This window comes from Ranitomeya imitator, chromosome 3 (assembly GCF_032444005.1).
Source record: "Ranitomeya imitator isolate aRanImi1 chromosome 3, aRanImi1.pri, whole genome shotgun sequence".
In the NCBI taxonomy this organism is placed as follows: Eukaryota; Metazoa; Chordata; class Amphibia; order Anura; family Dendrobatidae; genus Ranitomeya; species Ranitomeya imitator.
Window position 1 is genome coordinate 414,051,142 of NC_091284.1, and position 25,417 is coordinate 414,076,558.

At 45.3% G+C, this 25,417-nt stretch overlaps 1 protein-coding gene across 2 annotated transcripts in view; it reads left to right on the plus strand.

Annotated features, from left to right (window-relative positions):
• Positions 1-25,417, plus strand: part of LOC138670105 (multidrug and toxin extrusion protein 2-like) — a 443,377-nt gene that overhangs the window by 226,195 nt on the left and 191,765 nt on the right. For both annotated transcript variants that reach the window (XM_069757141.1, XM_069757142.1), the window contains exons 6-7: positions 15,446-15,488; positions 17,960-18,004. In XM_069757141.1, the coding sequence (XP_069613242.1) occupies positions 15,446-15,488; positions 17,960-18,004 (88 nt within the window). The remainder of the gene's footprint in view (positions 1-15,445; positions 15,489-17,959; positions 18,005-25,417) is intronic.

A 25,417-nucleotide genomic window follows, 5' to 3' on the forward strand; every position in this document is an offset into this window, starting at 1 on the left:
TGTATTACACTACACAATGTAAGTGGCAGAACGTGGCTGGATGATGTACGACAAACTAACAGAACTGACGTAGATCCACTTAGTGCCAATTTAAATCTCCCTTTTTTGGGGGAGAGACTGCAACAAAACTCAGGCCCAGTGTATTACACTACACAATGTAAGTGGCAGAACGTGGCTGGAAGATGTACGACAAACTAACAGAACTGACGTAGATCCACTTAGTGGAAATTTAAATCTCCCTTTTTTGGGAGGAGACTGCAACAAAACTCAGGCCCAGCGTATTACACTACACAATGTAAGTGGCAGAACGTGGCTGGAAGATATGACGTAGATCCACTTAGTGCCAATTTAAATCTCCCTTTTTTGGGGGGGAGACTGCAACAAAACTCAGACCCAATGTATTACACTACAAAATGTAAGTGGAAGAACGTGGCTGGAAGATATAAGACAAACTAAGAGAATTGACGGAGATCCACTTAGTGCCAATTTAAATCTCCCTTTTTTGGGGGGGAGACTGCAACAAAACTCAGACCCACTGTTTTACACTACACAATGTAAGTGGCAGAACGTGGCTGGAAGATGTACGACAAACTAACAGAACTGACGTAGATCCACTTAGTGCCAATTTAAATCTCCTTTTTTTGGGGGGGAGACTGCAACAAAACTAAGGCCCAGTGTATTACACTACACAATGTAAGTGGGAGAACATGGCTGGAAGATATAAGACAAACTAACAGAAATGACGGAGATCCACCTAGTGCCAATTTAAATCTTTTTCTGGGGGGGGGGGAGACTGCAACAAAACTCAGACCCACTGTATTACACTACACAATGTAAGTGGCAGAATGTGGCTGGAAGATGTACGACAAACTAAGAGATCTGACGTAGATCCACTTAAGGCCCCTTCACATTAAGCGACGCTGCAGCGATACCGACAACGATCCGGATCGCTGCAGCGTCGCTGTTTGGTCGCTGGAGAGCTGTCACACAGACCGCTCTCCAGCGACCAACGATGCCGGTAACCAGGGTAAACATCGGGTAACTAAGCGCAGGGCCGCGCTTAGTAACCCGATGTTTACCCTGGTTACCATGCTAAAAGTAAAAAAAAACAAACACTAGATACTTACCTACAGCCGTCTGTCCTCCAGCGCTGCGCTCTGCTTCTCTGCTATCCTCCTGTACTGTCTGTGAGCCGGAAAGCAGAGCGGTGACGTCACCGCTCTGCTTTCCGGCTCACAGACAGTACAGGAGGAGTGCAGAGCACAGCGCTGGAGGACAGACAGCGGTAGGTAAGTATCTAGTGTTTGTTTTTTTTTACTTTTAGCATGGTAACCAGGGTAAACATCGGGTTACTAAGCGCGGCCCTGCGCTTAGTTACCCGATGTTTACCCTGGTTACCAGTGAAGACATCGCTGGATCGGTGTCACACACGCCGATCCAGCGATGTCTCCAGGGAGTCCAGCGACGAAATAAAGTTCTGGACTTTATTCAGCGACCAACGATCTCCCAGCAGGGGCCTGATCGTTGGTCGCTGTCACACAGAACGATTTCATTAACGATATCGTTGCTACGTCACAAATAGCAACGATATCGTTAACAATATCGTTATGTGTGAAGGTACCTTTAGTGCCAATTTAAATCTCCCTTTTTTGGGGGGTAGACTGCAACAAAACTTAGGCCCAGTGTATTACACTACACAATGTAAGTGGCAGAACGTGGCTGGAAGATATGCGACAAACAGAACCTACGTAGTTCCACTTAGTTCCAATTTAAATCTCCCTTTTTTTGGGGGGAGACTGCAAAAAAACTCAGGCCCAGTGTATTACACTACACAATGTAAGTGGCAGAACGTGGTTGGAAGATGTACGACAAACTAACAGAACTGACGTAGGTCCACTTAGTGTCAATTTAAATTTCCCTTTTTTGGGGGGGAGACTGCAACAAAACTCAGGCCCAGTGTATTACACTACACAATGTAAGTGGCAGAACGTGGCTGGAAGATATGCGACAAACTAACAGAACTGACGTAGATCCACTTAGTGCCAATTTAAATCTCCCTTTTTTGGGGGGGAGACTACAACAAAACTCAGGCCCAGTGTATTACACTACACAATGTAAGTGGCAGAACGTGGCTGGATGATGTACGACAAACTAACAGAACTGACGTAGATCCACTTAGTGCCAATTTAAATCTCCCTTTTTTGGGGGAGAGACTGCAACAAAACTCAGGCCCAGTGTATTACACTACACAATGTAAGTGGCAGAACGTGGCTGGAAGATGTACGACAAACTAACAGAACTGACGTAGATCCACTTAGTGGAAATTTAAATCTCCCTTTTTTGGGAGGAGACTGCAACAAAACTCAGGCCCAGCGTATTACACTACACAATGTAAGTGGCAGAACGTGGCTGGAAGATATGACGTAGATCCACTTAGTGCCAATTTAAATCTCCCTTTTTTGGGGGGGAGACTGCAACAAAACTCAGACCCAATGTATTACACTACAAAATGTAAGTGGAAGAACGTGGCTGGAAGATATAAGACAAACTAAGAGAATTGACGGAGATCCACTTAGTGCCAATTTAAATCTCCCTTTTTTGGGGGGGAGACTGCAACAAAACTCAGACCCACTGTTTTACACTACACAATGTAAGTGGCAGAACGTGGCTGGAAGATGTACGACAAACTAACAGAACTGACGTAGATCCACTTAGTGCCAATTTAAATCTCCTTTTTTTGGGGGGGAGACTGCAACAAAACTAAGGCCCAGTGTATTACACTACACAATGTAAGTGGGAGAACATGGCTGGAAGATATAAGACAAACTAACAGAAATGACGGAGATCCACCTAGTGCCAATTTAAATCTTTTTCTGGGGGGGGGGAGACTGCAACAAAACTCAGACCCACTGTATTACACTACACAATGTAAGTGGCAGAACATGGCTGGAAGATATAAGACAAACTAACAGAACTGACGGAGATCCACTTAGTGCCAATTTAAATCTCCCTTTTTTGGGGGGGAGACTGCAACAAAACTCAGGCCCCGTGTATTACACTACACAATGTAGGTGGCAGAACGTGGCTGCAAGATGTACGACAAACTAACAGAACTGACGTAGATCCACTTAGTGCCAATTTAAATCTCCCTTTTTTGGGGGGAGACTGCAACAAAACACAGGCCCAGTGTATTACACTACACAATGTAAGTGGCAGAACGTGACTGGAAGATGTACGACAAACTAACAGAACTGACGTAGATCCACTTAGTGCCAATGTAAATCTCCCTTTTTTGGTGGGGAGACTGCAATAAAACTCAGGCGTAGTGTATTACACTACACAATGTAAGTGGCAGAACGTGGCTGGAAGATGTACGACAAACTAACAGAACTGACGTAGATCCACTTAGTGCCAATTTAAATCTCCCTTTTTTGGGGGGAGACTGCACCAAAACTCAGGCCCAGTGTATTACGCTACACAATGTATGTGGGAGAACGTGGCTGGAATATGGACGACAAACTAACAGAACTGACGTAGATCTACTTAGTGCCAATTTAAATCTCCCTTATTTGGGGGGAGACTGCACCAAAACTCAGGCCCAGTGTATTACGCTACACAATGTAAGTGGCAGAACGTGGCTGGAAGATATGCGACAAACAAAACTGACGGAGATCCACTTAGTGCCAATTTAAATCTCCCTTTTTTGGGGGGAGACTGCAACAAAACTCAGGCCCAGTGTATTACACTACACAATGTTAGTGGCAGAACGTGGCTGGAAGATGTACGACAAACTAACAGAACTGAAGTAGATCCACTTAGTTCCAATTTAAATCTCTCTTTTTTTGAGGGGAGACTGCAACAAAACTCAGGCCTAGTGTATTACACTACACAATGTAAGTGGCAGAACATGGCTGAAAGATATACGACAATCAGAACTGACGAAGATCCACTTAGTGCCAATTTTAATCTCCCTTTTTTGGGGGAAGACTGCAACAAAACTCAGACCCACTGTATTACACTACACAATGTAAGTGGCAGAACGTGGCTGGAAGATATGCGACAAACAGAACTGACGGAGATCCACTTAGTGCCAATTTAAATCTCCCTTTTTTTGGGGGGGAGACTGCACCAAAACTCAGGCCCAGTGTATTACACTGCACAATGTAAGTGGCAGAACGTGGCTGGAAGATGTACGACAAACTAACAGAACTGATGTAGATCCACTTAGTGCCAATTTAAATCTCCCTTTTTTGGGGGGGAGACTGCAACAAATCTCAGGCCCAGTGTATTACACTACACAATGTAAGTGGCAGAACGTGGCTGGAAGATGTACGACAAACTAACAGAACTGAAGTAGATCCACTTAGTTCCAATTTAAATCTCTCTTTTTTTGAGGGGAGACTGCAACAAACCTCAGGCCCAGTGTATTACACTACACAATGTAAGTGGCAGAACTTGGCTGGAAGATGTACGACAAACTAACAGAACTGACATAGATCCACTTAGTGCCAATTTAAATCTCCCTTTTTTGGGGGGGAGACTGCCAAAATACTAAGGCCCAGTGTATTACACTACACAATGTAAGTGGTAGAACATGGCTGGAAGATGTACGACAAACTAACAGAACTGACGTAGATCCACTTAGTGCCAATTTAAATCTCCCTTTTTTGGGGGGGAGACTGCAACAAAACTCAGGCCCAGTGTATTACACTACACAATGTAAGTGGCAGAACGTGGCTGGAAGATATAAGACAAACTGATAGAACTGACGTAGATCCACTCATTGCCAATTTAAATCTCCATTTAATGGGGGGGGAGACTGCAACAAAACTCAGGCCCAGTGTATTACACTACACAATGTAAGTGGCAGAACGTGGCTGGAAGATGTACGACAAACTGAGAGATCTGACGTAGATCCACTTAGTGCCAATCTAAATCTCCCTTTTTTGAGGGGTAGACTGCAACAAAACTCAGGCCCAGTGTATTACACTACAAAATGTAAGTGGCAGAACGTGGCTGGAAGATATGCGACAAACAGAACCTACGTAGTTCCACTTAGTTCCAATTTAAATCTCCCTTTTTGGGGGGGAGACTGCAACAAAACTCAGGCCCAGTGTATTACACTACACAATGTAAGTGGCAGAACGTGGTTGGAAGATGTACGACAAACTAACAGAACTGACGTAGATCCACTTAGTGCCAATTTAAATCTCCCTTTTTTTGGGGGGAGACTGCAACAAAACTCAGGCCCAGTGTATTACACTACACAATGTAAGTGGCAGAACGTGGCTGGAAGATATGCGACAAACTAACAGAACTGACATAGATCCACTTAGTGCCAATTTAAATCTCCCTTTTTTGGGGGGAGACTGCAACAAAACTCAGACCCAATGTATTACACTACAAAATGTAAGTGGAAGAACGTGGCTGGAAGATATATGACAAACTAAGAGAATTGACGGAGATCCACTTAGTGCCAATTTAAATCTCCCTTTTTTGGGGGGGAGACTGCAACAAAACTCAGACCCACTGTTTTACACTACACAATGTAAGTGGCAGAACGTGGCTGGAAGATGTACGACAAACTAACAGAACTGACGTAGGTCCACTTAGTGCCAATTTAAATCTCCTTTTTTTGGGGGGGAGACTGCAACAAAACTAAGGCCCAGTGTATTACACTACACAATGTAAGTGGCAGAACATGGCTGGAAGATATAAGACAAACTAACAGAAATGACGGAGATCCACCTAGTGCCAATTTAAATCTTTTTCTGGGGGGGGGGAGACTGCAACAAAACTCAGACCCACTGTATTACACTACACAATGTAAGTGGCAGAACATGGCTGGAAGATATAAGACAAACTAACAGAACTGACGGAGATCCACTTAGTGCCAATTTAAATCTCCCTTTTTTGGGGGGGAGACTGCAACAAAACTCAGGCCCCGTGTATTACACTACACAATGTAGGTGGCAGAACGTGGCTGCAAGATGTACGACAAACTAACAGAACTGACGTAGATCCACTTAGTGCCAATTTAAATCTCCCTTTTTTGGGGGGAGACTGCAACAAAACACAGGCCCAGTGTATTACACTACACAATGTAAGTGGCAGAACGTGGCTGGAAGATGTACGACAAACTAACAGAACTGACGTAGATCCACTTAGTGTCAATTTAAATCTCCCTTTTTTGGGGAGGAGACTGCAACAAAACTCAGGCCCAGTATATTACACTACACAATGTAAGTGGCAGAACGTGACTGGAAGATGTACGATAAACTAACAGAACTGACGTAGATCCACTTAGTGCCAATGTAAATCTCCCTTTTTTGGTGGGGAGACTGCAATAAAACTCAGGCGTAGTGTATTACACTACACAATGTAAGTGGCAGAACGTGGCTGGAAGATGTACGACAAACTAACAGAACTGACGTAGATCCACTTAGTGCCAATTTAAATCTCCCTTTTTTGGGGGGGAGACTGCACCAAAACTCAGGCCCAGTGTATTACGCTACACAATGTAAGTGGCAGAACGTGGCTGGAAGATATGCGACAAACAAAACTGACGGAGATCCACTTAGTGCCAATTTAAATCTCCCTTTTTTGGGGGGAGACTGCAACAAAACTCAGGCCCAGTGTATTACACTACACAATGTTAGTGGCAGAACGTGGCTGGAAGATGTACGACAAACTAACAGAACTGAAGTAGATCCACTTAGTTCCAATTTAAATCTCTCTTTTTTTGAGGGGAGACTGCAACAAAACTCAGGCCTAGTGTATTACACTACACAATGTAAGTGGCAGAACATGGCTGAAAGATATACGACAATCAGAACTGACGAAGATCCACTTAGTGCCAATTTTAATCTCCCTTTTTTGGGGGAAGACTGCAACAAAACTCAGACCCACTGTATTACACTACACAATGTAAGTGGCAGAACGTGGCTGGAAGATATGCGACAAACAGAACTGACGGAGATCCACTTAGTGCCAATTTAAATCTCCCTTTTTTTGGGGGGGAGACTGCACCAAAACTCAGGCCCAGTGTATTACACTGCACAATGTAAGTGGCAGAACGTGGCTGGAAGATGTACGACAAACTAACAGAACTGATGTAGATCCACTTAGTGCCAATTTAAATCTCACTTTTTTGGGGGGGAGACTGCAACAAATCTCAGGCCCAGTGTATTACACTACACAATGTAAGTGGCAGAACGTGGCTGGAAGATGTACGACAAACTAACAGAACTGACGTAGATCCACTTAGTGCCAATTTAAATCTCCCTTTTCTGGGGGGAGACTGCAACAAAACTCAGGCCCAGTGTATTACACTACACAATGTAAGTGGCAGAACGTGGCTGGAAGATATAAGACAAACTGATAGACCTGACGTAGATCCTCATAGTGCCAATTTAAATCTCCATTTTATGGGGGGGAGACTGCAACAAAACTCAGGCCTAGTGTATTACACTACACAATGTAAGTGGCAGAACGTGGCTGGAAGATGTACGACAAACTGAGAGATCTGACGTAGATCCACTTAGTGCCAATTTAAATCTCCCTTTTTTTGAGGGGAGACTGCAACAAAACTCAGGCCCAGTGTATTACACTACACAATGTAAGTGCCAGAACGTGGCTGGAAGATATGCGACAAACAGAACTTACGTAGATCCACTTAGTGCCAATTTAAATCTCCCTTTTTTGGGGGGTAGACTGCAACAAAACTCAGGCCCAGTGTATTACACTACAAAATGTAAGTGGCAGAACGTTGCTGGAAGATATGCGACAAACAGAACCTACGTAGTTCCACTTAGTTCCAATTTAAATCTCCCTTTTTTGGGGGAATGACTGCATCAAAACTCAGACCCACTGTATTACACTACACAATGTAAGTGGCAGAACGTCGCTGGAAGATATAAGACAAACTAAGAGAATTGACGGAGATCCACTTAGTGCCAATTCAAATCTCCCTTTTTTGGGGGGGAGACTGCAACAAAACTCAGGCCCAGTGTATTACACTACACAATGTAAGTGGCAGAACGTGGCTGGAAGATATGTGACAAACAGAACTGACGTAGATCCACTTAGTGCCAATTTAAATCTCCCTTTTTTGGGGGGTGAGACTGCACCAAAACTCAGGCTCAGTGTATTACACTACACAATGTAAGTGGCAGAACTTGGCTGGAAGATATGACGTAGATCCACTTAGTGCCAATTGAAATCTCCCTTTTTTGGGGGAATGACTGCAACAAAACTCAGACCCACTGTATTACACTACACAATGTAAGTGGCAGAACGTCGCTGGAAGATATAAGACAAACTAAGAGAATTGACGGAGATCCACTTAGTGCCAATTTAAATCTCCTTTTTTTGGGAGGAGACTGCAACAAAACTCAGGCTCAGTGTATTACACTACACAATGTAAGTGGCAGAACGTGGCTGGAAGATGTACGACAAACTAACAGAACTGACGTAGATCCACTTAGTGCCAATTTAAATCTCCCATTTTTGGGGGGGAGACTGCAACAAAACTCAGGCCCAGTGTATTACACTACACAATGTAAGTGGCAGAACGTGGCTGGAAGATAACAGACAAACTAACAGAACTGACGTAGATCCACTTAGTACCAATTTAAATCTCCTTTTTTGGGGGAGACTGCAACAAAACCCAGGCCCAGTGTATTACACTACACAATGTAAGTGGCAGAACGTGGCTGGAAGATGTACGACAAACTAACAGAACTGAAGTAGATCCACTTAGTGCCAATTCAAATCTCCCTTTTTGGGGGGGAGACTGCAACAAAACTCAGGCCCAGTGTATTACGCTACACAATGTAAGTGGCAGAACGTGGCTGGAAGATGTACGACAACCTAACAGAACTGACGGAGATCCACTTAGTGCCATTTTTAATGTCCCTTTTTGGGGGGGAGACTGCAACAAAACTCAGGCCCCGTGTATTACACTACACAATGTAAGTGGCAGAACGTGGCTGGAAGATGTGCGACAAACTAACAGAACTGACGTAGATCCACTTAGTGCCAATTTAAATCTCCCTTTTTTGGGGGGGAGACTGCAACAAAACTCAGGCCCAGTGTATTACACTACACAATGTAAGTGGCAGAACGTGGCTGGAAGAAATACGACAAACTAACAGAACTGACGGAGATCCACTTAGTGCCAATTTAAATCTCCCTTTTTTGGGGGGGAGACTGCAACAAAACTCAGGCCCAGTGTATTACACTACATAATGTAAGTGGCAGAACGTGGCTGGAAGATGTACGACAAACTAACAGAACTGACGGAGATCCACTTAGTGCCAATTTAAATCTCCCTTTTTTTGGGGGGAGACTGCACCAAAACTCAGGCCCAGTGTATTACGCTACACAATGTAAGTGGGAGAACGTGGCTGGAAGATGTACGACAAACAGAACTGAAGTAGATCCACTTAGTGCCAATTTTAATCTCCCTTTTTTGGGGGGGAGACTGCAACAAAACTCAGGCCCAGTGTATTACGCTACACAATGTAAGTGGCAGAACGTGGCTAGAAGATATACAAAAAAATACAAGGACTGTAGTACAATTTCAATCTCCCTACAATGATCTCAGGACAAGTATGGCAGCAATAAAAGGACTGCTGCACACAAAAGTGTGGACAAATAAACAAGAGATTTTTGCAGAAAGAAGCAACAGGATTTTTGCTTTTAAAAAAGCAGTTGGTTTGCACAGCGGCATACAAACATCAATGCAGCTATCAGGGAGCCTTATAAGGCAGCCTAATAAGCTACAGCGCTGATGCACAAAAATATAGCCTCCACTGTCCCTGCAAAGAAAAGGTGGTGTTGGACAGTGGAAATCACTACAGCACAAGCAGTTTCGTGGTTAATCTTCCCTCCCTAACTATATCCCTTCTTCTGATGCAGCTGCAGCAACCTCTCCCTATGCTAAGATCGGCAGAAGTAAGATGGCGGTCAGCGTGCACGCCACTTTATAGCCCCTGTGACACCGCAGAAAGCAAGCCAATCACTGTCATGCCCTTCTCTAAGATGGTGGGGACCAAGACCTATTTCATCACGCTGCCCACACTCTGTGTCCTCCTTCATTGGATGAAAAATGGCGCTGAAAACGCCATACAAAATGCGACTTTGGCGCGCTGATCACTGACCTCATGGCCGATCCCACACTAGGATCAGGTCAGGTTTCACGAAACCCGACTTTGGCGAAAGTTGGCGATTTTTCAATTTGTCCGATCCATTTCGCTCAACCCTAGTGATGATCGCTGGAAATTGAATTTTGTGACAACATTCAATAGGGGAAATAAAGTCATAAGAACTGTACTTTCAAAGTATTGGTATATTTTAAAGTGTGACCCTGTTTTGGGAAAACATCTCCCTGATAAACCAAGGATTACATATAGAAGGGGGAAAACTTTGAAAAATTTGGTGGTCCCCAGTAAACTAAAAAAACAGTTGAAGTCAAAAAGAAAAAAAATTAACCCCTTTACCCCCAAGGGTGGTTTGCACGTTAATGACCGGGCCAATTTTTACAATTCTGACCACTGTCCCTTTATGAGGTTATAACTCTGGAACGCTTCAACGGATCCCAGTGGTTCTGACATTGTTTTCTCGTGACATATTGTACTTCATGATAGTGGTAAAATTTCTTTGATATTACTTGCGTTAATTTGTGAAAAAAAGGAAATTTGGCGTGAATTTTGAAAAATTTCGCAATTTTCCAACTTTGAATTTTTATGCAATTACATCACAGAGATATGTCACACAAAATACTTAATAAGTAACATTTCCCACATGTCTACTTTACATCAGCACACTTTTGGAACCAAAATTTTTTTTTTGTTAGGGAGTTATAAGGGTTAAAAGTTGACCAGCAATTTCTCATTTTTACAACACCATTTTTTTTAGGGACCACATCTCATTTGAAGTCATTTTGAGGGGTCTATATGATAGAAAATACCCAAGTGTGACACCATTCTAAAAACTGCACCCCTCAAGGTGCTCAAAACCACATTCCAGAAGTTTATTAACCCTTCAGGTGTTTCACAGGAATTTTTGGAATGTTTAAATAAAAATGAACATTTAACTTTTTTTCACAAAAAATTTACTTCAGCTCCAATTTGTTTTATTTTACCAAGGGTAACAGGAGAAAATGGACCACAAAAGTTGTACAATTTGTCCTGAGTACGCTGATACCCCATATGTGGGGGTAAACCACTGTTTGGGCTCATGGGAGAGCTCGGAAGGGAAGGAGCGCCGTTTGACTTTTCAATGCAAAATTGACAGGAATTGAGATGGGACGCCATGTTGCGTTTGGAGAGCCCCTGATGTGCCTAAACATTGAAACCCCCCACAAGTGACACCATTTTGGAAAGTAGACCCCCTAAGGAACTTATCTAGAGGTGTGGTGAGCACTTTTACCCAATAAGTGCTTCACAGAAGTTTATAATGCAGAACCGTAAAAATAAAAAATCATATTTTTTCACAAAAATTATTTTTCGCCCCCAATTTTTTATTTTCCCAAGGGTAAGAGAAAAAATTGGACACCAAAAGTTGTTGTTCAGTTTGTCCTGAGTACGCTGATACCCCATATGTGGGGGTAAACCACTCTTTGGGCGCATTGGAGAGCTCGGAAGGGAAGGAGCGCCGTTTGACTTTTCAATGCAAAATTGACAGGAATTGAGATGGGACACCATGTTGCGTTTGGAGAGCCACTGATGTGCCTAAACATTGAAACCCCCCACAAGTGACACCATTTTGGAAAGTAGACCCCCTAAGGAACTTATCTAGAGGTGTGGTGAGCACTTGGACCCAACAAGTGCTTCACAGAAGTTTATAATGCAGAACCGTAAAAATAAAAAAATCATATTTTTTCACAAAAATTATATTTTCGCCCCCAATTTTTTATTTTCCCAGGGGTAAGAGAAGAAATTGGACCCCAAAAGTTGTTGTCCAAATTGTCCTGAGTGCGCTGATACCCCATATGTGGGGGGGGGGGGGACCCCCTTGTGCAGGCATGTACTACGGAGGACAGAGAATGAACTTCAATCCAATATTGCAGCCAGCATGCAGCCAGCGGGTAAGGAAAGGGTGAATCAAACACCTGAAAACCCCGCCCCTATGGCTGAAGATTGTTCCCTCCAAATTCAGGTGACAGAGTCCCTTTAATGGTCACAGAAGTAGAGCAAAAAATGGCTTTTTAAAACATAGTCTCTCAAGGCATCTGCTAATTAAACATAACAAAATGTTTCACATAAAAGTAACTCCAATGGAGCAGATACCCACTGGTGTTGCAAACAGGAATGCTCTTTAAAACAGGAAATAAACGTTTTGGATATATCGTTTGGGAACATTATATCCAAATGGATTGAATGATATCATAGAGTTTAAACGTTGCTGTTTTTTTCCTCTGATTTTTTTTTTTTTGCGTCAATGTTGTCAAGGCTGCATCAATCAGTGGGTGTGTTCCTGAACTTGGTCCACACCCCAAATTAAGTTTCTGAGGCTGGCATAAATGGTTTGCTACTATATATAAAAGTGTGATTGAATTTTATACTCGTAGGATTTGTACTGTGTTTTTATGATACCTGAAGAAAAATATATACTGTATCTGAAACGCTTTGAATCTCCTCTATTTTAAAGGGCCACTGTCACCCCCCTCCAGCCGTTATAAACTAAAAGAGCCACCTTCTGCAGCAGTAATGCTGCATTCTAACAAGGTGGCTCTTTTAGTTTTGTGTTCAGGTATTACTAAAATAAAGCAGTTTGAAACTTTGCAAAAATACCTATCTTTGTCCATGGAGGCGGGTCCTCGGCCCCCAGCTTGAACGGTACTCTGCCGTCACTCCAATCTTCAGGAGCTTTCAGCGCCGCCCCCTCCGCGCTGTTTTCTTTTCAAATCTGGTGCCGGCGCTGTGTAAATATTTGTGGGGCAGGCGCAGTAAGCTCTGGCGGTCTGACGTCCCAGCCAGGCTTGCAGACTGCGCCTGTGTGGGCAGTGCGGCCACCCACCTCGGTAATCCCTGCCCCGCACTGTGTTATGCATTATGCACAGTGCGGGGCTAGGATTCCTGGGCATGCGCACTGCGTGTGTCAGACTGTCACCCACGTCCCCCGCCTTACAGCCTCTGTCTATTCAGCTGATCGTGCCTCCTCCTCCTCATAGCAATCGCCGGGACGATCAGCTGAATATACAGACGCTGTAAGGCGGGGGACGTGGGTGACAGTCTGACACACGCAGTGCGCATGCCCAGGAATCCTAGCCCCGCACTGTGCATAATGCATAACACAGTGCGGGGCAGGGATTACCGAGGTGGATGGCCACACTGCCCGCACAGGCGCAGTCTGCAAGCCTGGCTGGGACGTCAGACTGCCAGAGCTTACTGCGCCTGCCCCACAAAGATTTACACAGCGCCGGCGCCGGATTTGAAAAGAAAACAGCGTGGAGGGGGCGGCGCTGAAAGCCCCTGAAGATTGGAGTGACGGCAGAGTATCGTTCAAGCTGGGGGCTGAGGACCAGTCTCCATGGACAAAGAGAGGTATTTTTGTAAAGTTTCAAACTGCTTTATTTTAGTAATACCTGAACACAAAACTAAAAGAGCCCCCTTGTTAGAATGCAGCATTACTGCTGCACAAGGTGGCTCTTTTAGTTTATAACGGCTGGAGGGGGGTGTCAGTGGCCCTTTAACTTATCAAATAAATTTAAAAAATATGAAATATCGTCTTTTGATGTGAGTCCTGGGAAGCGCTGCTATTCATGGGCTGGATTGGCTTTTCTTGATTTACAATGTCTACCCTGATTAGCTGTAACTGCTACACTGTTCACACTCAGTAGCTATAGTTAGCACACTGTCTTCTCCCATTAGACATAACCTCAACACTTCGTTATACCAAGAAACAGAAAGATGATCGGCACAGAGCTTCACTATAGCGCAATTGGAGATTCGCTTAAACGATCTGTTTCAGAAGGACAGATGAGGTCTCCCTTGCTGTGAGCTGCGGGTGGTGCTATGCAATCGTCAGAGTTTTGTACAAGACCATATAATGAGAAGAAAAATGATGCAGCACTCACCCTTGCGCTTCTTCCAAGTGTGCTCTTTATTCAGCAAAACATACTATGCATAGTATGAACTGGCATACGCAGTGATCTGTGAGGGAGCGGGAGTGAGGAGAGACCGGACAATCCGGTCCGGTCTCTCCTCACTCCCGCTCCCTCACAGATCACTGCGTATGCCAGTTCATACTATGCATAGTATGTTTTGCTGAATAAAGAGCACACTTGGAAGAAGCGCAAGGGTGAGTGCTGCATCATTTTTCTTCTCATTATATGGTCTTGTATATAACCTCAACACTGTCGGCTTTTAGTAGCTATAACTGCCAAGCTTATCTGCCCTTATTACCTATAAATGCCACATTGTCAGACCTTATTAGCTACACCCAGCCCACCCTTCTTAGCTATAACTACTACCGTGACCACCCTAATTAACTACAACACTTTAGCTTTTGTCAGCACTCTATTTGCCCTTATTAACTATAAACTTATTGGCTATAATCACCACACTATCTGCCATAAATAACTATAACCACCACACAGTCCACCCTGATTAGCTATAACCGTCTCATTCTATACCCTGATTAGTTATAACCTCCACACTGTCCTTATTTTAAAAGTCCTCACCCAATGCTGCCACGTTTCCATACTAAGCCCCATCACACCGTCCCCTCACTCTGTGCCCGCATACTGCCCAGTCTCTATACTATCCCTAATCCTCACAAACTTCCTTCTCCGCATGCTGTGCCCTCCATAGTGTGCCTTCACACTGAACCCTCATGTTGTCCTCTCCATACTGCCCCTGCACACTACCCAGTGTTCACACAGTGTCCTTTCAAACTTTTCCCCCATACTGTCCCTCACACTATTTACCTTCTCTACCAATAAAACTCCCCTGTATCCCTGTATCCTTGGCTCTATTGGAACGCTTACCTTCAAGCCGTCTTCTACTTCGCTGTAATGGAGGAATGACATCAGCAGCCTGATCAGGTGTCCTCATCAGTGCTACATGTCACCTTCACACCAGAAGTGCCGACAATCAGAGCTTTCAGATGCAAGTACAGCATAATCGAATGCAAAGACATGGTCTTTTACTTGTTCTCCTAGCTGACTGTCAGTTTATCAACCAGCTGGGAGAACATCTGAATTCTACTCCTGGGGGTGTGTAAAATTGATTCCCCGTGAGAGTCACAATGGACTATAGCACAAAGTGAGATGTTAGTCTCACTTCATGGCAGTGGCAACCGGATGGTGCCCTCCTGCTTGTTGGACCCAGGGCACATGCACTGCATGCCCGCCCCAGCTTTTCCCCTGCATAGGGCACCAAAATGCTTGTACCACCAATGAAAAACTCCATTTTAATTTAATATTTTTGTTTTTTAGGTTAACACAAAAATATGTAATGATCTTTTTGCCTGCACTTCCAGTAAGTATTAACTATTATTAGGTACAACAGTAAATACAATTTACATCTCTTCATTTTTGTTATATTATTATTTCTTGCATCTACAATCTTTACATAGCTTGAAAGTACAAGATTAAAGTGAATTTGCTTAACACAATTTTCCTAATATAATCTTACTAGCAACATTTCTCTATAAAAAGTATAGGTGATCAAATTGTTTTGCTTGTATCCTATAATATAATCTTACTGGCAATATTTATTTGTAAAAAATGTAGGTGATCAAATTGTTTTGCTTGTATCCTATAATATAATCTTACTGGCAATATTTATTTGTAAAAAGTGTAGGTGATCAAATTGTTTTGCTTGAATCCTAGATTTCCCAATCTACTGAAGCCAATACAAAACTGTCAGTCATTCCCAATGATATATGCTAATTTAAAGAAAGCATGACAGTAGGATTTTGCTAAGTAAACTACAGGCATTGTCATGTTGGCAGTGTTAAGCTGAATAAAATGACACCTGGAGTGAATATATCCATCTTGTGGTTCATGTGTAATCAGTGTTAGAAGTTTGCAGTTAATGATATGCCCATGCTTTGGGGTGGGACTGTAGGCAGAATCTTATCTTCCTGCCCTAAGCTAGAGAAACCAAGGAAAAACCTGACCACAGGCCACCCCGATGCAAAAGCAGTCTGTTTCGCTCTTTGACTTTATGAGGAACATGTTTGTGTTTCGAAGCAGGACTGTGGGCAGGTCTTTCTATGGTTTCTCTGGCTTAGAACAGCAAGCTAAGACTCTGCATACAGCCCCGCCCAGAGCACGAGCATCTTATTAACTGAAAACTTCTAAAGGTACCGTCACACATAGCGACGCTGCAGCGATACCGACAACGATCCGGATCGCTGCAGCGTCGCTGTTTGGTCGCTGGAGAGCTGTCACACAGACAGCTCTCCAGCGACCATCGATCCCGAGGTCCCCGGTAACCAGGGTAAACATCGGGTAACTAAGCGCAGGGCCGCGCTTAGTAACCCGATGTTTACCCTGGTTACCATCCTAAAAAGTAAAAAAACAAACGCTACATACTTACCTTCCGCTGTCTGTCCTCGGCGCTCTGCTTCTCTGGTCTGGCTGTGAGCGCCGGGCAGCCAGAAAGCAGAGCGGTGACGTCACCGCTCTGCTTTCCGGCTGACCGACGCTCACAGCCAGAGCAGGAGGAGAGCAGAGCACAGCACAGCGCTGGAGGACAGACAGCGGTAGGTAAGTATGTAGTGTTTGTTTTTTTACTTTTAGGATGGTAACCAGGGTAAACATCGGGTTACTAAGTGCGGCCCTGCGCTTAGTTACCCGATGTTTACCCTGGTTACCAGCGAAGACATCGCTGAATCGGTGTCACACACGCCGATTCAGCGATGTCTACGGGGAGTCCAGCGACGAAATAAAGTTCTGGACTTTCTTCCCCGACCAGCGATCTCCCAGCAGGGGCCTGATCGCTGCTGCCTGTCACACTGGACGATATCGCTAGCCAGGACGCTGCAACGTCACGGATCGCTAGCGATATCGTCTAGTGTGACAGTACCTTAACACTGATTATACAAGAACCACAAGATGGATTTCTTCACCCCTGGTAACATTTTAATCAGTTTAAGGCTATGTGCACACGTTGCGGATTAGGCTTAGAAATTTCTGGTGCGGATTCTGCCTCTCCTGGCAGAAAACGCACCTGTTTTTTATGCGGTTCCGCAGCGTTTTTTGTGTGTTCTTGCTGCGGTTTTCTTGCGGATTTGCTACGGTTTTTACCCCTGCGGTTTTCTATAATGGAATTGGTACAAAAACGCTGCAGATTCACAAAAAAGAAGTGACATGCTACTTCTTTTAAACCGCAGCGTTTCCGCAGCGGATTTTCCGCAAAGTGTGCACAGCATTTTTTTTCTCATTGATTTACATTGTACTGTATATCAATTGCGGATCTGCAGCGTTTCTGCACCTCAAAAAACGCTGCGGATCCGCAGAGAATCCGCAACGTGTGCACATACCCTAACACTGTCAACCTGACAATGCATCTAGATCAGGGGTCCCCAACTCCAGTCCTCAAGGCCCACCAACAGGTCATGTTTTCAGGATTTCCTTTGCATTGCACAGGTGATGCAATTATTACCTGGGCAAGACTAAGGAAATCCTGAAAACATGACATGTTGGTCGGCCTTGAGGACTAGAGTTGGGGACCCCTGCTCTAGATTACTTAGCAAAATCCAGCTGACAGGTTCGCTTTAATTATTGATAAGACAAGATATTGTATAAATGTGACAATAGACACCAGGTAAAAAGAATAAAAAAACAAAAAGGAGTGTCTGGGTTGAATTTCCAGGCAAAAGTTATGACGTTTTTAATGAACTGATTTAAAGGATATTGCTGTTTTGACTTAGTTCTAGGATGTTAACTTTATAACTCTTGTATTTTTCTTTCATATTCTGTCCTCTTAAATGTTATTTAAAGGCAATTTTCCTTCAGATGCTGCAAGCAAAATATTTACAGATTCAGGTAATAAAATAAAGTATATTTCGAAGAGCTGATTTCCTAGTGTGCATGAGTTTTATTTTTATTAGGCTACGTTTCCACGATGAGCCTTCAGTGAATTTTTGATGTTGCAGATTTTCTGCACCACTTCTGCACACATTAAGTAAAATAGGTTACTTGCATTTATTAGGAAAATAAGCATTGTATAAAACTCACCTAAAACTCATCACGGGTGCGTAGCCTTAAAGGGAACCTGTCATCAGGTTTTCCATATAAGGCCACATGTTGAGTATTTGGTGAGTTTTTTACCTCAGAATTTGTAAGTCAAAACCAGGAGTGGCACAGTCAGAGGAAAAGTATAATAGAAACACGTCACCACTAGAGTTGAGCAACCTTGACCTTTTTAGAGTCGAGCCGGGTTTCGCGAAACCCGACTATCTCAAAAGTCGGGTCGAGTGAAATCGGCCGATTATGACGTAAAGTCGGGATCGACCGAAACACGAAACCCAATGCAAGTCAATGTGGCAGCATAGTCGGCAGTGAGTGGGGGCCAGGAAAACACCTAGAGTGCCCATTTTAATGTCAAAACCATCCATTCTTCTTAATGAAGCTTGTCAAGCGTAATTTACCTTATAATAATTGGAAGGCATTTGAAATTGGGGGTCATTTGGCTAAAGTTGTGGTGGGTAGGGCTGCTTCAAGTAATTAGTGGGCCCAGGAAATCTGGACCACGTCACGGCAGTGGAGCAGGGAGAGGTAAGTATTTCAACTTTGCAAGTGCTGTGAACCTGAGCAAGCAGGGGGGGCCCACTCGTTGGCATTGGCACTGGCACAGGGCCCCTCAAAGTACAGCGGTGTGTTTGCACGGCGGGGGCGCCTCCCACCGGCAGCAACACTTTTGCGTACTATGAGAGGCCCTGTGCCAGTGACGTCGCCAACTAGTATTCCTCCCCCCCACCTGATGAAGGAACCTGCACTTTCATCTGCACCTTCCTCTTTGTCCCCGTGTAAGGTGGTATGGTTTGCGGGAAGAGCAACCTGACTTTCAGCAGGGTCACAATGTTGTTGTGTAGCGTGCACGGGGAATGTTGCGTTATGGGTCAATGTACCAGCAGACTCATCTATCACTGGCTGGGCAATGGGCAGGATGAGGAGGAAACACAGATATAGGCCCAAAGAATAAAGTTGGCTAAATGCAGTTCAAAATTGGTAACACAGGAATAACCAGGGGGCATTGCAGTGGAGGACAACTGGAATGAGAGGCTGACACAGAGAGTAGGCCCAAATCAGTAAGTAGTCGAAATGCAGTTCAAAATTGGCAACCGTAGTAAACAGGCGGCACAGCTTTGTTCAGTGGAGGAGAACAGCAAGGAGTGGCAGACACCGATAGTAGGCCCCAACCCAACTAGTAGGCAAAATGCAGTCTAACATTAACAACTACTTAACGAGCGCCTGAAAACGGAATTTCAGGACAGGAAACCAGGAGAACAGCAAGGAGTGGCAGACACCGATAGTAGGCCCCAAACCAACTAGTACGCCAAATGCAGTTGTTCCGTTTAACCACAATTTAATGAGAGCCTAAAGATAGAAGTTCAGGAAAGGCAACCTGGAGAACACCTTGGAGTGGAACACACCATCTCTCTACACCCCATACCCAATTTGTAGGCCTAATGCAGTGTAGTTTCCAACAACTACTAAACGAGAGCATGAAGATCGAAGCATTGGCGAGGAAACCTGGGGAACACCTTGGAGTGGAACACACCATCTCTCTACACCCCATACCCAATTTGTAGGCCTAATGCAGTGTAGTTTCCAAGAACTACTAAACGAGAGCCGGAAGATCGAAGCTCAGGAAAGGCAACCTGGGAAACACCTTGGAGTGGAACACACCATCTCTCTACACCCCATACCCAATTTGTAGGCCTAATGCAGCGTAGTTTCCAACAACTACTAAACGAGAGCATGATGATCGAAGCATTGGCGAGGAAACCTGGGGAACACCTTGGAGTGGAACACACCATCTCTCTACAGTGGAACACACCATCTCTCTACACCCCATACCCAATTTGTAGGCCTAATGCAGCGTAGTTTCCAACAACTACTAAACGAGAGCCGGAAGATCGAAGCTCAGGAAAGGCAACCTGGGGAACACCTTGGAGTGGAACACACCATATCTCTACACCCCATACCCAATTTGTAGGCCCAATGCAGCGTAGTTTCCAACAACTACTAAACGAGAGCCGGAAGATCGAAGCTCAGGAAAGGCAACCTGGGGAACACCTTGGAGTGTAACAAACCCTCTCTCTACACCACAGAAGGGCTGATTCTTAGGAAGGAAGGCTGTCGGAAAGAAGCAGGGCGCGTCCGAGGGTGATTATATTCTTATTAGGTATATACTCACCCTCGGACGCGCCCTGCTTCTTTATTTGTAATGAATGTTTATTTGCAATGTGGTTTTGACTTACTCTATTTTTTTGGTAAATAATGATTTTATTATTTTCATTGTTTTGCATCTTCTTGGCAATAATATAAAGAAGACGCGACAGGACAACACTCGGTGGATGCCATATCTGTGTTTAAAATTGAAAAAACCTTTCAGTTAACTACTTGCAGGAGAAAGTTATTGTAGCTGGTGGCCATTTTTAGTACTGTACCAGATTTTTGTTGTATGTGTTTGTTTTTAATGTTAAAATGTCTGCATTTGATATCTCTCCAGTATTTTCTTTTTTATAAGCAAAATACTTATTTTTATATTTTCTGATGTTGGTTCCAGGGGTAGCAGTGGTGTGGTCAGTGGAGGCCTAGTGGAAGGAGTGACCGCAGACAGGCATCGAAGGCCTAAAATAATAACACATGGCTGTAGGCAATTTTAAATTGGTTCCAGGGGTACACGGGCAGCAGTGGTGTGGTCAGTGGAGGCCTAGTGGAAGGAGTGACCGCAGACAGGCATCGAAGGCCTAAAATAATAACACATGGCTGTAGGCAATTCTAAATTGGTTCCAGGGGTACACGGGCAGCAGTGGTGTGGTCAGTGGAGGCCTAGTGGAAGGAGTGACCACAGACAGGCATCGAAGGCCTAAAATAATAACACATGGCTGTAGGCAATTTTAAATTGGTTCCAGGGGTACACGGGCAGCAGTGCCCTGGTCAGTGTAGTAGTAGTTGAAAGAATGGACCGCAGACAGGCATCGAAGGCCTAAAATAAAAAAATTGGGCTGGCTGTAGGCAATTTTAAATTGGTTCCAGGGGTACACGGGCAGCAGTGGTGTGGTCAGTGGAGGCCTAGTGGAAGGAGTGACCGCAGACAGGCATCGAAGGCCTAAAATAATAACACATGGCTGTAGGCAATTTTAAATTGGTTCCAGGGGTACACGGGCAGCAGTGGTGTGGTCAGTGGAGGCCTAGTGGAAGGAGTGACCGCAGACAGGCATCGAAGGCCTAAAATAATAACACATGGCTGTAGGCAATTCTAAATTGGTTCCAGGGGTACACGGGCAGCAGTGGTGTGGTCAGTGGAGGCCTAGTGGAAGGAGTGACCACAGACAGGCATCGAAGGCCTAAAATAATAACACATGGCTGTAGGCAATTTTAAATTGGTTCCAGGGGTACACGGGCAGCAGTGCCCTGGTCAGTGTAGTAGTAGTTGAAAGAATGGATCGCAGACAGGCATCGAAGGCCTAAAATAAAAAAATTGGGTTGGCTGTAGGCAATTTTAAATTGGTTCCAGGGGTACACGGGCAGCAGTGGTGTGGTCAGTGGAGGCCTAGTGGAAGGAGTGACCGCAGACAGGCATCGAAGGCCTAAAATAATAACACATGGCTGTAGGCAATTTTAAATTGGTTCCAGGGGTACACGGGCAGCAGTGGTGTGGTCAGTGGAGGCCTAGTGGAAGGAGTGACCGCAGACAGGCATCGAAGGCCTAAAATAATAACACATGGCTGTAGGCAATTTTAAATTGGTTCCAGGGGTACACGGGCAGCAGTGGTGTGGTCAGTGGAGGCCTAGTGGAAGGAGTGACCGCAGACAGGCATCGAAGGCCTAAAATAATAACACATGGCTGTAGGCAATTCTAAATTGGTTACAGGGGTACACGGGCAGCAGTGGTGTGGTCAGTGGAGGCCTAGTGGAAGGAGTGACCGCAGACAGGCATCGAAGGCCTAAAATAATAACACATGGCTGTAGGCAATTCTAAATTGGTTCCAGGGGTACACGGGCAGCAGTGGTGTGGTCAGTGGAGGCCTACTGGAAGGAGTCACCGCAGACAGGCATCGAAGGCCTAAAATAATAACACATGGCTGTAGGCAATTTTAAATTGGTTCCAGGGGTACACGGGCAGCAGTGCCCTGGTCAGTGTAGTAGTAGTTGAAAGAATGGACCGCAGACAGGCATCGAAGGCCTAAAATAAAAAAATTGGGCTGGCTGTAGGCAATTTTAAATTGGTTCCAGGGGTACACGGGCAGCAGTGGTGTGGTCAGTGGAGGCCTAGTGGAAGGAGTGACCGCAGACAGGCATCGAAGGCCTAAAATAATAACACATGGCTGTAGGCAATTTTAAATTGGTTCCAGGGGTACACGGGCAGCAGTGGTGTGGTCAGTGGAGGCCTAGTGGAAGGAGTGACCGCAGACAGGCATCGAAGGCCTAAAATAATAACACATGGCTGTAGGCAATTTTAAATTGGTTCCAGGGGTAAACGGGCAGCAGTGGTGTGGTCAGTGGAGGCCTAGTGGAAGGAGTGACCGCAGACAGGCATCGAAGGCCTAAAATAATAACACATGGCTGTAGGCAATTTTAAATTGGTTACAGGGGTACACGGGCAGCAGTGGTGTGGTCAGTGGAGGCCTAGTGGAAGGAGTGACCACAGACAGGCATCGAAGGCCTAACATAACAAAAATGTCAATACAATGGTATTGTCAGTGGCAGGCATTGAAGGATGTCAGCGCATAGACTAAACATTGGTGGAGCTGTGAGATAATTTTGCAAGTGGTAGAGCACTGTTTGAGCTGGGGTGGGGGGAAACTGTCTTGTGGCCGGCGGTACAGGCCCAGGGCCCCTCATATTACAACGGTGTGTCTGACGTTGGGTGCGCACCACCACCGCCAGAGACACTTTATTGTACTAGGAGGGACCCAGTGGCAGTGCCGTCGACCAAAAGAGGGCTCACCCACCTCTTCAGACAAACTGCACTCTCACGGGTGCTGTCGCCAAGTGTCGATACCACGGCCCCGTGTGGGGAGTTTGGCCATTTAGTGAGGTGTAAACATGTCGTATGCTGGACAATCAGGTGCAGAAAATTACGAGATTGGAAAAGGCATTCAGAATAGTCCACAGGCAAGACCTTTTCATAGGAAAGCTAGGTGTCAGCCGGGCAAGGTGGGGCAAAAGATTTCGAAATCCAGTTGTGGTTCATTTTAATGAAGGTTAGATCATCTACATTTTGGGTAGCCAGACGAGTCCTTTTTTCTGTTAGTATTGAACCTGCAGCACTGAATACTCTTTCTGATAGGACACTAGCTGCCGGGCAAGCAAGCTCCTGCAATGCATATTCTGCCAATTCTGGCCAGGTGTCTAATTTTGATGCCCAGTAATCAAATGGGAATGACGGTTGAGGGAGAACATCGATAAGGGATGAAAAATAGTTTGTAACCATACTGGACAAATGTTGTCTCCTGTCACTTTGAATTGATGCTGCAGTACCTGTCCTGTCTGCGGTCATAGCAAAATCACTCCACAACCTGGTCAGAAAACCCCTCTGGCCAACGCCACTTCTGATTTCTGCCCCTCTAACTCCTCTGGTCTGCTGGCCCCTGCAGCTCGTGTGAGAACGATCACGGGCGCTGTGTGCAGGGAATGCCAGAAGCAAACGGTCAACAAGAGTTGATTGTTTGGTTGCTAATATTAGTTCCAAGTTCTCATGTGGCATTATATTTTGCAATTTGCCTTTATAGCGAGGATCAAGGAGGCAGGCCAACCAGTAATCGTCATCATTCATCATTTTAGTTATGCGTGTGTCCCTTTTGAGGATACGTAAGGCATAATCCGCCATGTGGGCCAAAGTTCCAGTTCTCAAATCTGCGGTTGTGCTTGGTTGAGGGGCAGTTTCAGGCAAATCAACGTCACTTGTGTCCCTCAAAAAACCAGAACCCGGCCTTGCCGCGCCACCAATTTCCAGTGGCCCCGGAAAAGCTTCCTCATTAAAAATATAATCATCCCCATCATCCTCCTCGTCCTCCTCCTCCTCTTCGCCCGCTACCTCGTCCTGTACACTGCCCTGGCCAGACAATGGCTGACTGTCATCAAGGCTTTCCTCTTCCTCAGCTGCAGACGCCTGATCCTTTATGTGCGTCAAACTTTGCATCAGCAGACGCATTAGGGGGATGCTCATGCTTATTATGGCGTTGTCTGCACTAACCAGCCGTGTGCATTCCTCAAAACACTGAAGGACTTGACACATGTCTTGAATCTTCGACCACTGCACACCTGACAACTCCATGTCTGCCATCCTACTGCCTGCCCGTGTATGTGTATCCTCCCACAAAAACATAACAGCCCGCCTCTGTTCACACAGTCTCTGAAGCATGTGCAGTGTTGAGTTCCACCTTGTTGCAACGTCTATGATTAGGCGATGCTGGGGAAGGTTCAAAGAACGCTGATAGGTCTGCATACGGCTGGAGTGTACGGGCGAACGGCGGATATGTGAGCAAAGTCCACGCACTTTGAGGAGCAGGTCGGATAACCCCGGATAACTTTTCAGGAAGCACTGCACCACCAGGTTTAAGGTGTGAGCCAGGCAAGGAATGTGTTTCAGTTGGGAAAGGGAGATGGCAGCCATGAAATTCCTTCCGTTATCACTCACTACCTTGCCTGCCTCAAGATCTACAGTGCCCAGCCACGACTGCGTTTCTTTCTGCAAGAACTCGGACAGAACTTCCGCGGTGTGTCTGTTGTCGCCCAAACACTTCATAGCCAATACAGCCTGCTGACGTTTGCCAGTAGCTGCCCCATAATGGGAGACCTGGTGTGCAACAGTGGCAGCTGCGGATGGAGTGGTTGTGCGACTGCGGTCTGTGGACGAGCTCTCGCTTCTGCAGGAGGACGAAGAGGAGGAGGAGGGGGTGCGAACGGCTACAGCCAATTGTTTCCTAGACCGTGGGCTAGGCAGAACTGTCCCAAACTTGCTGTCCCCTGTGGACCCTGCATCCACCACATTTACCCAGTGTGCCGTGATGGACACGTAACGTCCCTGGCCATGCCTACTGGTCCATGCATCTGTTGTCAGGTGCACCTTTGTGCTCACAGATTGCCTGAGTGCATGGACGATGCGCTCTTTAACATGCTGGTGGAGGGCTGGGATGGCTTTTCTGGAAAAAAGTGTCGACTGGGTAGCTCGTAGCGTGGTACAGCGTAGTCCATCAGGGCTTTGAAAGCTTCGCTTTCAAC